Consider the following 13,261-nt stretch of genomic DNA (forward strand, 5'->3'; position numbering starts at 1 on the left):
AAAAGTGAGTGAAGAGAATACTTCACTGAAAATCAGAATTGAACAAGTGGAATTGAATGACTCGAGGAGACAAGAAGAATCAGTCAAGCAAATCCAAAAAAATCAAACAATGGAGAAAAATGTGAAATACCTTCTGGGGAAGACAACAGACCTGGAAAACAGATCCAGGAGAGACAATCTGAGAATCATTGGACTCCCAGAAAAACATGATGAAAAAAAGAGCCTGGACATTGTCTTCCAGGAAATTATCAAAGAGAACTGCCCAGAAGTCATAGGAACAGAGGAAAAAATAAACATTGAAAGGATTCATCGATCACCCACTGAAAGGGATCCTAAAATCAAAACACCAAGGAATATAGTGGCCAAATGCCAGAACCCTCAGATGAAAGAAAAAATATTGCAAGCGGCTAGAAAAACCCAATTCAAGTATCAAGGAGCCACAATAAGGATCACCCAGGATCTGGCAGCATCCACATTAAAAGATCGAAGGGCCTGGAATATGATATTCCGAAAGGCTAAGGAACTTGGTATGCAACCAAAAATAACTTACCCAGCGAGAATGAGCATCTTTTTCCAGGGAAGAAGATGGACATTCAACGAAGTAAGCGAATTTCATCTATTTCTGATGAAAAAACCAGAACTTAACAAAAAGTTTGATCTACAAATATAGAACTCAAGAGAAATCTAAAAAGGTAAAGATTAATCTTGGGAACTATATTTTGACTATATAGATGTATAAAGAATACATGTATACCTTGTTCTAGAAATTGATGTGGAAAGGACATTGTACCAGAAAAAGGGTAAAGTGGGGGTAGTACATCACATGATGAGGCATAGGAAACCTATTATATCTGAGAGAAAGAATGGAGGGGGATGAATATAGTGGGTATCTTACTGCCTTCAGAATTGGCTTTAAGTGAAAAATCTTAAGACATATTCAATCTATGGTGAAACTTCTCCCATCTCATTGAAAAGTGAGAAGGGAAAAGTGGAAAGGGAAGGAATAAGCTAAGCGGAAGGGAATACGGGAACTGGGAGGGAAAGGGGTAAGATAGGGGGAGGAACTCTAAGGCGGGGGGAGGGACACTAAAAAGGGAGGGCTGTGAGAAGCAAGGGGTGCTCACAAGCTTAATACTTGGAAGGGGGGAAAGGGGAAAGAAGGGAGGAAAGCATAAATCGGGGTTAACAAGATGGCAAGTAATACAGAATTGGTCATTCTAACCATAAATGTGAACGGGGTAAACTCCCCCATAAAGAGGAAGCGGTTAGCAGAATGGATTAAAAGCCAGAATCCTACAATATGTTGTTTACAGGAAACACACCTGAAGCGGGGAGATACATGCAGGTTAAAGGTAAAAGGTTGGAGCAAAATTTACTATGCTTCAGGTGAAGTCAAAAAAGCAGGGGTAGCCATCCTGATCTCAGATCAAGCTAAAGCAAAAATTGACCTAATTAAAAGAGATAAGGAAGGACACTACATCTTGCTAAAGGGTAGCATGGATAATGAAGCACTATCTATATTAAACATATATGCACCAAGTGGGGTAGCATCTAAATTCTTAAAAGAGAAACTAAGAGAGCTGCAAGAAGAAATAGACAGTAAAACTATAATAGTGGGAGATCTTAACCTTGCACTCTCAGAATTAGATAAATCAAACCAGAAAATAAATAAGAAAGAAGTCAAAGAGGTAAATAGAATACTAGAAAAGTTAGATATGATAGATCTCTGGAGAAAATGTAATGGAGACAGAAAGGAATACACTTTCTTTTCAGCAGTTCATGGAACCTATACAAAAATTGACCATATATTAGGGCATAAAAACCTCAAACTCAAATGCAGTAAGGCAGAAATAGTAAATGCATCCTTTTCAGACCACGATGCAATGAAAATTACATTCAACAAAAAACCAGGGGGAAGTAGACCAAAAAATAATTGGAAACTAAATAATCTCATACTAAAGAATGATTGGGTAAAACAGCAAATCATAGACATAATTAATAACTTCACCCAAGAAAACGATAATAATGAGACATCATACCAAAATGTATGGGATGCAGCCAAAGCGGTAATAAGGGGAAATTTCATATCTCTAGAGGCCTATTTGTATAAAATAGAGAAAGAGAAGGTCAATGAATTGGGTTTGCAATTAAAAAGGCTAGAAAAGGAACAAATTAAAAACCCCCAGTCAAACACTAAACTTGAAATTCTAAAAGTAAAAGGTGAGATCAATAAAATTGAAAGTAAAAAAACTATTGAATTGATTAATAAAACTAAGAGTTGGTTCTATGAAAAAACCAACAAAATAGACAAACCCTTAGTAAATCTGATTAAAAAAAGGAAAGAGGAAAATCAAATTGTTAGTCTTAAAAATGAAAAGGGAGAACTCACCACTAACGAAGAGGAAATTAGAGCAATAATTAGGAGTTACTTTGCCCAACTTTATGCCAATAAATTCGACAACTTAAACGAAATAGAAAAATACCTCCAAAAATACAGCTTGCCCAAACTAACAGAGGAAGAAGTAAATATCCTAAACAGTCCCATCTCAGAAAAAGAAATAGAACAAACTATCAATCAACTCCCTAAGAAAAAATCCCCAGGACCAGATGGATTTACATGTGAATTCTACCAAACATTTAAAGAACAATTAACTTCAATGTTATATAAACTATTTGAAAAAATAGGGATTGAAGGAGTCCTACCAAACTCCTTTTATGACACAGATATGGTACTGATACCTAAACCAGGTAGGCTGAAAACAGAGAAAGAAAATTATAGACCAATCTCCCTAATGAATATTGATGCTAAAATCTTAAATAAAATATTAGCAAAAAGATTACAGAAAATTGTCACCAGGATAATACACTATGACCAAGTAGGATTTATACCAGGAATGCAGGGCTGGTTCAATATTAGGAAAACTATTAGCATAATTGACTATATCAATAACCAAACAAACAAAAACCACATGATCATCTCAATAGATGCAGAAAAAGCATTTGATAAAATCCAACATCCATTCCTAATAAAAACACTTGAGAGCATAGGAATAAATGGACTTTTCCTTAAAATAGTCAGGAGCATATATTTAAAACCATCAGTAAGCATCATATGCAATGGGGAAAAACTGGAACCTTTCCCAGTAAGATCTGGAGTGAAGCAAGGTTGCCCACTATCACCATTATTATTTAATATCGTATTAGAAACACTAGCCTCGGCAATAAGAGTCGAGAAAGATATAAAAGGAATTAGAGTAGGCAATGAGGAAACCAAACTATCACTCTTTGCAGATGATATGATGGTATACCTAGAGAACCCCAGAGATTCTACCAAAAAGCTATTGGAAATAATTCATAATTTTAGCAAAGTAGCTGGCTACAAAATAAATCCCCATAAATGCTCAGCATTTTTATACATCACCAACAAAACCCAACAGCAAGAGATACAAAGAGAAATTCCATTCAGAATAACTGTTGATACCATAAAATATTTGGGAATCTATCTACCAAAGGAAAGTCAGGAATTATATGAGCAAAATTATAAAAAAGTCTCCACACAAAGTCAGACTTAAATAATTGGAAAAATATTAAGTGCTCTTGGATCGGCCGAGCGAACATAATAAAGATGACAATACTCCCTAAACTAATCTATTTATTTAGTGCTATACCAATCAGACTTCCAAGAAAATATTTTATTGATCTAGAAAAAATAACAACAAAATTCATATGGAACAATAAAAAGTCGAGAATCTCAAGGGAACTAATGAAAAAAAAATCAAATGAAGGTGGCCTAGCTGTACCTGATCTAAAATTATATTATAAAGCAGCAGTCACCAAAACCATTTGGTATTGGCTAAGAAATAGATTAGTGGATCAGTGGAAAAGGCTAGGCTCACAAGACAGAATAGTCAATTATAGCAATCTAGTGTTTGACAAACCCAAAGCCCCTAACTTCTGGGAAAAGAATTCATTATTTGATAAAAACTGCTGGGATAATTGGAAATTAGTATGGCAGAAATTAGGCATGGACCCACACTTAACACCATATACCAAGATAAGATCAAAATGGGTCTATGACCTAGGCATAAAGAACGAGATTATAAATAAATTAGAGGAACATAGAATAGTTTATCTCTCAGACTTGTGGAGGAGAAAGAAATTTGTGACCAAAGATGAACTAGAGACCATTACTGATCACAGAATAGAAAATTTCGATTACATCAAATTAAAAAGCCTTTGTACAAATAAAACTAATGCAAACAAGATTAGAAGGGAAGCAACAAACTGGGAAAACATTTTCACAGTTAAAGGTTCTGATAAAGGCCTCATTTCCAAAATATATAGAGAACTGACTCAAATTTATAAGAAATCAAGCCATTCTCCAATTGATAAATGGTCAAAGGATATGAACAGACAATTTTCAGAGGATGAGATTGAAACTATTACCACTCATATGAAAGAGTGTTCCAAATCATTATTGATCAGAGAAATGCAAATTAAGACAACTCTGAGGTATCACTACACACCTGTCAGATTGGCTAAGATGACAGGAAAAAATAATGATGAATGTTGGAGGGGATGCGGGAAAACTGGGACACTAATGCATTGTTGGTGGAGTTGTGAACGAATCCAACCATTCTGGAGAGCAATCTGGAATTATGCCCAAAAAATTATCAAAATGTGCATATCCTTTGATCCAGCAGTGTTTCTATTGGGCTTATATCCCAAAGAAATACTAAAGAAGGGAAAGGGACCTGTATGTGCCAAAATGTTTGTAGCAGCCCTGTTTGTAGTGGCTAGAAACTGGAAAATGAATGGATGCCCATCAATTGGAGAATGGCTGGGTAAATTGTGGTATATGAATGTTATGGAATATTATTGTTCTGTAAGAAATGACCAGCAGGATGAATACAGAGAGGCTTGGAGAGACCTACATGAACTGATGCTAAGTGAAATGAGCAGAACCAGGAGATCATTATACACTTCGACAACGATATTGTATGAGGACATATTTTGATGGAAGTGGATTTCTTTGACAAAGAGACCTGAGTTTCAATTGATAAATGATGGACAAAAGCAGCTACACCCAAAGAAAGAACACTGGGAAACGAATGTGAACTATCTGCATTTTTGTTTTTCTTCCCGGATTATTTATACCTTCTGAATCCAATTCTCCCTACGCAACAAGAGAACTGTTCGGTTCTGCAAACATATATTGTATCTAGGATATACTGCAACATATCCAACATATAAAGGACTGCTTGCCATCTAGGGGAGGGGGTGGAGGGAGGGAGGGGAAAAAAAATCGGAACAGAAATGAGTGTCAATATAATGTAATTATTAAATAAAAAATTTAATTAAAAAAAAAACTATCTTAATTATGAAAGTGACTGACAAATTTATATCTCTGGCCTTAATATTTCTTCCAGCTCTAAACTTAGGCTTCCAACTCCCTATTGTGCATTTCCACCTGCATGAGAGAATTTACAATTTTCAGAATTAAAAGAAAACTCAGGAATCATCTACTCAAATCCCTCTTTAAGACATATTACCATCTTAAATGTTTCCAAGAAGTGCACAACTTGTTCCTACTGAAAAATTTCCAGTGCTGAAGTATGATGCATGAATGAAATGGAATATAATTTGTGTAAGAAATTATGAAATGGATAGTTTCATAGAATCTTGGGAAGATTTGTATGAACTAATGCAGATTTAAGTGAAAAAAGAGAGAGAGAATAATTTCTATTATAACAATGAAATTATAAACATGAAAAAAACTTAATTACTTAGGAACTGTGTCAATATAATGACCAATCATAAAAAAATTATGATTCCAAATAACTTAGGATGAAAAATTACCACCCTCCTCCTGGCAAAAAGCTAACTGACTAAATGCACAGAATGAGTCACATATTTTTGGACACGATGAGTGTACATTTGTTCTAAGGATGTTGCTTGTTTTTTTTCCCAGTGTTGGGGGTCAGAAGAGAAGGAGAAGTATTGAAAATAAATGATTGTTCATTGAAAATAAAATAATTTAATCCAAAAAAAGAAAGCCTTCAGTAATGAGAAAGCAACCCACTGTCTCCCAAGGCAATCCATGCCATGTTTGCATGTTATTAGGAATTTCTTCCTTACATTAAGTTGAAATCTACTTCTCTGCAACTTCTACAGAAGGACAGCTAGGTGGTACCATGGATAGAACACTGGACCTAGAGTCAGAAAGATATAAGTTCATGTCCTGCCTCAGACACATATGTGTAATCTTGGGCAAGTTATTTTATTCCTAGTTGCCTTGATTCCTCATCTGTAAACCAGGGACATACTGAAGAAGGAGATGACAAGCTACTTCAGTAAGTTTGCCAAGAAACTTCCCTGGTTTATGATAGTCATATAGAGTTATATATAACTGAATAATTGAACAAAAACTTCTACAAAGATCTATTGGGTCCAAATATAATATCTTTAACCCCTCTTCTGTATGGTAATCCTTCAAATACTTGACACTAGCTATAATGACCTTCCTACAGTCTTCTTTTCTGCAACCTAATTAACCTCAGATAATTCAACCAATCTTAATATTTCAAAGTCTCTGTCTTTAACCTTTCTATTCATCCATCTCTGAATATATTCCAGTTTAGCTTATTCTTATCAAAATATGTAATGCTGAAGATATGACGCAACAGAAGGACTGACACATTCCTTGTCTTTATTAATGCAGTATTAGTCATTAGATTTTTGAATGATATGTCACACTATTGATTTTAATTGAATTTACCACTAAAACTCCCAGAGCATTTTGTACACAAATTCTTATCTAACTAGGTATCCTTTTCCCTGTACTTATGAAGCTGATTTAAAAAAAACTCTATTAGAACACTATTAATACTAATAATAGAATTTTCAAAGAGCTTTAAAGTTTACAAAGCACTTTAGAAATATCATTTTATTTCATTCTTATAACAACTCTGGATAGTAGGTACTATTATTATACCAATTTTACAGATGAAAAAATTGAGGATGAGAGAGGTTAAGTGACTTGCCCTTATTATTTATGAATCATTTTCAATATATGGGCCAAACTGTACTATCTTTTGTATTTCTACTATCTACTATATCTAAACATTGTCATCTAGCCCACATCTATCTTTGCCAAAAAGAGATTATTAACAAGTTGTCAAATGCTTTTCTGAAATTCAATATTTATTAGTATAATCAATATAATAATCCCAGCAGAAAAGTAAATATCACAATTCTCACAATTAGTTTAGAATCATAGACTTAAAGCTGAAAGGATTTAAAAAATCATTCAGTATCTATTTTTACTTTAGGATTCAGGAAACTAAGGGCCAGAGCTACTAAATTATTTCACCTAAAAAGCAGTAGTTTTTTTGATAAGCATGTTGACCCAGAATAATCATAACTGTCTTTTTCTAAACCACAAGTTATCACATTAATGATTTAGCCTGGAATTTGCTAGTAATCAGTTGAGTTAGCTTTTAAGGTTTTAAGTTAGAGTTAAGAGTTAGTTTTAAGGTTTCAGTATTTTTTGATTTTTCTGAAAATCAAGATATTTCCACACTGACCATGTACAAAGATGTGTAACTCATTCTGCATCACTTCTCAGCCAAGAGATCAATAGTGATTCTTCATCATTGATGCTCTGAAATCATAATCAGTCATTGCATTGATACAGCTCTTAAGTAATTCATACTTGTTCATGTTTATAATGTTATTGTCATAGTATAACCTGTCATCTTGATCTGCATTAATTCATACAAATCTTCCCAGAGTTCTCTGAAAACATCCATTTCATCATATCTAAAAGGTCATTTCTATTTCTTACTCCATTACCTTTTAAAGATTACTTATAGTATCTCATAAATCACATTTATCAATTTTTTTCAGGATTATGGGATCTAGGCCTGGAAACTTGAATCATTAAGGACAACTTTCTTATCATTATCACTTGTGTTCATTTCATATCCCTAATAATTGTGACTGCTCTGTATTTCTCAGTCCAAAGATCATTCTCCTTGGTAAAAGCAAAATAAGGATTGAGTAGTTCTGCCTTTTTTCAATCATCCCATCCTCTTTTTGGAATGTCCTTCTTGCCCAACATAGCTTTTTTAAACTCGTTAGTGTTTTCTAGAACATTCATTCCCAAGGACAACTTATTCTGGGTCTTAATAATTTTTTTAAATACAACAAATTACTTGGAATGATGTTACTGAAGTATAATTCTAAAACTTCCTTTTTAGTTTCTCTAAAAATATCAATAAATAGTCTTTCTTCAACTTACAACTTTTTCCTGACTTTTCCCTTTAGGAAAGTATAAGAATGAGGGTTAGGGTCTTCCTTGGAAATGAAGTAGTGGTGAAAACCAAAATCAACTCTTGTCTAGATGAGATGATTGCCTCCCCAGCCCCTGAAATGACTGCTGCTATGATTTACCTGGGAAGAGAAACAGATAGATAGATAGATAGATAGATAGATAGATAGATAGATAGATGTAGATATAGATTTATAAACTTTTTCTGTCTCTTTTTCTCACTCTGTCTCTATGTCTATCTCTTTCACACACATGCATGCGTGCACACACACACACACACACACACACTCCCACTTTTAGAACCATTCTTATAGGAACATGCCCCTTATTCATTTTTGGCTACATACCCTTGTTTCAGCTTCTATAATATAAATCTCCAATTGAGTGTTTTCAAAATATAACTCTTATTTTCTTCTATAAATAAATTCTCCTCCAGACTTTGCTAGTTCTTCTAACAGGGAGTTTTCATATTTTCATCAAATTACTTAAGAGATTTTCTTGAAACTCACAAACTGGCTGCACATTTTCTTCATTGCTACTTTCATCTCTTTGTTCCTTAAGGTATAGATGATTGGATTCAGGGAGGGAGTAAGAACTACATCGAAGACAGCAAGGAAGTTATCAAGACGTGATGTAGTATGTGGCCTTGTATAAACAAAGATCAGTGGACCAAAGAATAAAACCACAACAGTGATATGAGCTGACAGAGTGGAGAGGGCCTTAGAGACACCACCTGATGAACGCTTCTGAACAGTGATTAGGATGAAGATATAGGAGATGATCAAGATGAAAAACACACACAGGGACATGAAACCACTGTTAGCAGTGACTATGAACTGTAATCTATATGTGTCTCTGCAAGCAAGTTTGATAAATTGAGGAAAATCACAATAAAAACTATCTAATTCATTAGGGCCACACAAAGGCAAGTGGACTACAAAAGCCAGTTGGGCCACTGAATGAATGAGACCAATGATCCAGGCAGCAGCCAAAAGCAAAATGCACATTCTTGGACACATAATAATGAGGTAGTGGAGAGGTTTGCATATGGCTACGTATCTATCAAAGGCCATGGCTATAAGCAGCACCATCTCAACACCGCCAATCAGATGAATAAAGAACATCTGAGTGATGCAACCAGAGAATGAGATAACTTTGTGCTTTCGGAAAAGATCACTCATCATCTTAGGGGAAATGACAGAGGACATCCCCAGGTCAATAAAGGAGAGATTGGCCAACAGAAAATACATGGGAGAGTGCAAGTGAGATTCAGAGGTCACTGTGAGCACAATGAGAGAATTTCCCAGCATGCTTGCCATGTAGAACACAGAGGAGAATACAAAGAGAAAAAGCTGAATATTCCAAGAATTGGAAAATCCCAGGAATACAAATTCAGACACCACAGAATAATTCTCTTTGTCCATCGACTCAACAGGATCATCTCTTATGTTACCTATAAAAAAGAAAAATCCAAGAGATTCCAAATTACTGTAAATGAGTTAGCAACAGTGATGTCTAAAAAGTAAAAAGAGGGCTATTAAAACATTTCAAATGCACAGAAGAAAACATCAATTCATAAAGAAGTCCAAGCAGGATAGTTTTAAAAAATACATGTTGATTCTATATCTGTGTATATGTATATATGTGTATGTGTACATACATATGTACATATACATATGCAGATATCATTAATGAGTTGGGTGGAATGGAGATTCAATTTCATATAAAATCTTTCTATTCTGTTGTTTATATAAATGTTCTTTTGGGTGTTTAAGTTCAGGATAAAAAAATAATTTTTTTTAAAACAACAACAAATTATTTGGAATGATGTTACAGAAGTATATTTCTAAAACTTCCTTTTTAGCTTCTCTAAAAATATCAACAAATATACTTTCTTCAACTTACAGCTCTTTCCTGACCTTTCCCTTTAGGAAAGTATAAGAATGAGAGTTAGAATCTTCCTTGGAGATGAAGTAATGGTGAAAACCAAAATCAACTCTTGTCTAGATGAGATGATTGCCTCCCTATCTCCTGAAATGACTGGTGCCATGATTTACCTGGGGATAGGAGAGAGATAAACAGATAGATAGATAAATAGATAGGTATACATAGATATTGATTTATAAGATCTTTCTTTCTCTTTGCCTCACTCTGTCTCTCTCTTACACACACACACACACACACACACACACACACACACACACTTTCTCTCAGCAACATCAAGTTCATATTCAGGTGTTTATTTTCTGCAACACCTTAGCCAAGTCACCTATTTCTCTGAGCCTTAGTTTTCTCCAATATAGAATAAAAACAATACTCCCTGCCCTACCTACCTCACAGGACTCTAGTGGTAACTGAATGATAGAATGGATGCTTGGTATCTAGACAGGGTTTTGTAAAATGTGCTAATATTATTAGTACTATCTTGTATAGTACTTTTATACTATCAGGTGATAAAGTAGATAGAGTATTGGATGTGGAATCAGGAAGACCTGAAAGTGCTTTGCAAATCTTAAAGAGCTATATAAACTCTAGCTGATATACCATCATCATCACAATGCATGCAAAAAAAAAAAAAAAAAGGCAGGAACAACACTTAGTTGCATTTAGCACTTGAAACCCATTCTAGTAGATGGTAGTCAAGTCAGAGCATGAATGATATTGTGAGCAATCTTTCACTGTCTCCTCTTACCTTAGTAGGAGTTCTTTTTCAGTTTCCTTCCATGTTTCCCTTTTTTCCTAAACTCAATAAGACAAGAACTCCCCCTGAGCCTGATCCATCTTTCTATTCTGTTGTTTATATAAATGTTCTTTGGGGTGTTTAAGATCAGCATAAATAAATAATTTTTTTAAAAACAACAACAAATGATTTGGAATGATGTTACAGAAGTCTATTTCTAAAACTTTCTTTTTAGCTTTTCTAAAATGGAGCTAATCTAATGGAGATTCAATTTCATATAAAAACCATTCTTCTCCCTACTAACTCTACTAACTACTAGCTATTTCATCTATTGGCATAGTTTCTTTTGTCATTCCTTTACAGATAAATCCAAAGTCTTTGGCAGTGGGTGATTACCCTGGGTTTCATATCCATATCTGGAAATGCATTAGGTATATCTCCAAGAAGAGGTCTACCAGAAGCAATTCATATTTAAATAATAACAAAATGAATTATCTCCATCCCCACACCCTTTTCTATTGATGGTAACATTTTTCACTGACTCACTTGTTTTCAAAACCATGGTGTTAATTTGATTTTTCTCTATCCCTTCCCCCACTGTCATATACCAGATACCAGATACATATGCCAACTAATTCTAAAATATCTTAAATCTATTTCTTTCTCTCTATCCTTATGGCCACTGCCTTAATGGAGGCTTTCATAACTGACTGAACAGAGTCCCAACCTATATTCCTGTCCATCTCCTCCAATCCATCCTTCATATCTTTTCCAGACTAATCTTCCTAATAAAAAGATCTTATCATGTTAATTCTTTGATCAAAACCCTGCAACAGCTCCCTTGTAAACAAACCCTGGTCAAGTTTAATATGCTTAGCCTAAAATTTAATCAAAGTTATTTACCTGGAGTCATTTAATGTTTCTAACTTTATTTTCACTCTTCTGTCTTACAATTTCACTACCTTATTATGATTACACCTTTCACCTTCTCTGTACATATGTTATGCATATCACCTCAATACATGCCCATACTAACTGGCCCCTGCTCCTTGAATGCCACATCAAATATTTATCTACTTAAATAATGATTCCTTGATGATACCTTCCCAACCACCTATTAGAAAAATGCTGATAACCCTTTAAGAAAATAGAGATGAAAGGAATGGAAGGATTGACCTTGGAAAGGAATTGTCTTCCTCTAAAAACAAAAGGAAGAAAAAGGAAATGAGAGAAGATACTAGATAATGAAGATGGAGAAGAGGTGTGGGGAAGATTAGGGAGCTCTCCGTAGGTCATTTTTAACATTTTTAAAATTAAAATGAGAGACAAAGTCATCTACTGAAAATGAAGGAAGATGGGTAGGATTAAAATACTAATTAGAAAATGTTTGGAAGTACAACAGAGGGTAAATAGTTAAAAAATGTTATTGAGTCATTTCACTTGCAATGGACTCTGTGACTTTATATGGATTTTGTTTTGTTTGGTTTGGTTTTTGCAAAGATACTATGGTGATTTGCCATTTCATTCTCCAGCTCATTTTACAGATGAGGGAACTGAGGCAAAGAAGGTAAGGTGACTTGCCCAGGATCACACATTTAGTAAGTATCTGAGATCAAATTTAAACTCAGGCCTTCTTCAGCCAGCCCTCTATCCATTAAACCACTTAACTGCCCCTAATATATAAGATCAGCAAAGTAAAACCTTAATACACAGCAATCAGGATCCAGCTGAGTTTGAATAAGATAAATTTTCAATAAACTCACTTGGTTGGGGTTTATGGATTTCTCTAGTTCAAATCTCCTTTCAATGATCATTAAACATTACTTATTCAGCTACTATTATAAAGGCTCTAATATACACATTTAAGTTAAAGAGAAAAATTAAGTGATGCAGATGATCAAGGAACTTGTTTCTACTTGGGCAATAGAACATGTACACAGATTAAGTGAAAGAATGCAATTTGAAGATAGAGAAAGCACGGCATTTTCTAAGTCCAGGACAGGCTTCATGTAGGTAATAATATTTCAGTTGAGGTTTGAAAAAAACTAATTACAGGAGACAGAAACACAGGAATAGCCTATGGATATGGACGTTGGAATGTTAAAGTTCAAGAACTGCTAGTTTGTTTAAGAGAGAAATGCATGATTTGAATTAATGACAAATGGAAACATGGGTTTGGCACAGAATAGAGAGATATTAAAATTTCAGACTGAGGACTATGATTTTAATCCTAGAGGCCAGAGGGAGGC

At 34.4% G+C, this 13,261-nt stretch overlaps 1 protein-coding gene across 1 annotated transcript; it reads right to left on the bottom strand.

Moving 5' to 3' along the window:
* Nucleotides 1-8,817: 8,817 nt before the first annotated feature.
* Nucleotides 8,818-9,756, bottom strand: LOC127549164 (olfactory receptor 4F3/4F16/4F29-like). Its single transcript, XM_051976998.1, has one exon. The coding sequence runs from the start codon at nt 9,754-9,756 to the stop codon at nt 8,818-8,820; it is 939 nt and encodes a 312-aa protein (XP_051832958.1).
* Nucleotides 9,757-13,261: the final 3,505 nt, after the last annotated feature.

Source organism: Antechinus flavipes, chromosome 2 (assembly GCF_016432865.1).
Source record: "Antechinus flavipes isolate AdamAnt ecotype Samford, QLD, Australia chromosome 2, AdamAnt_v2, whole genome shotgun sequence".
In the NCBI taxonomy this organism is placed as follows: domain Eukaryota; kingdom Metazoa; phylum Chordata; class Mammalia; order Dasyuromorphia; family Dasyuridae; genus Antechinus; species Antechinus flavipes.

Bases quoted from the DNA above. Each gene is read 5' to 3' on its own strand.
- LOC127549164 (XM_051976998.1), bottom strand. From the start codon at position 9,756: ATGGACAAAGAGAATTATTCTGTGGTGTCTGAATTTGTATTCCTGGGA.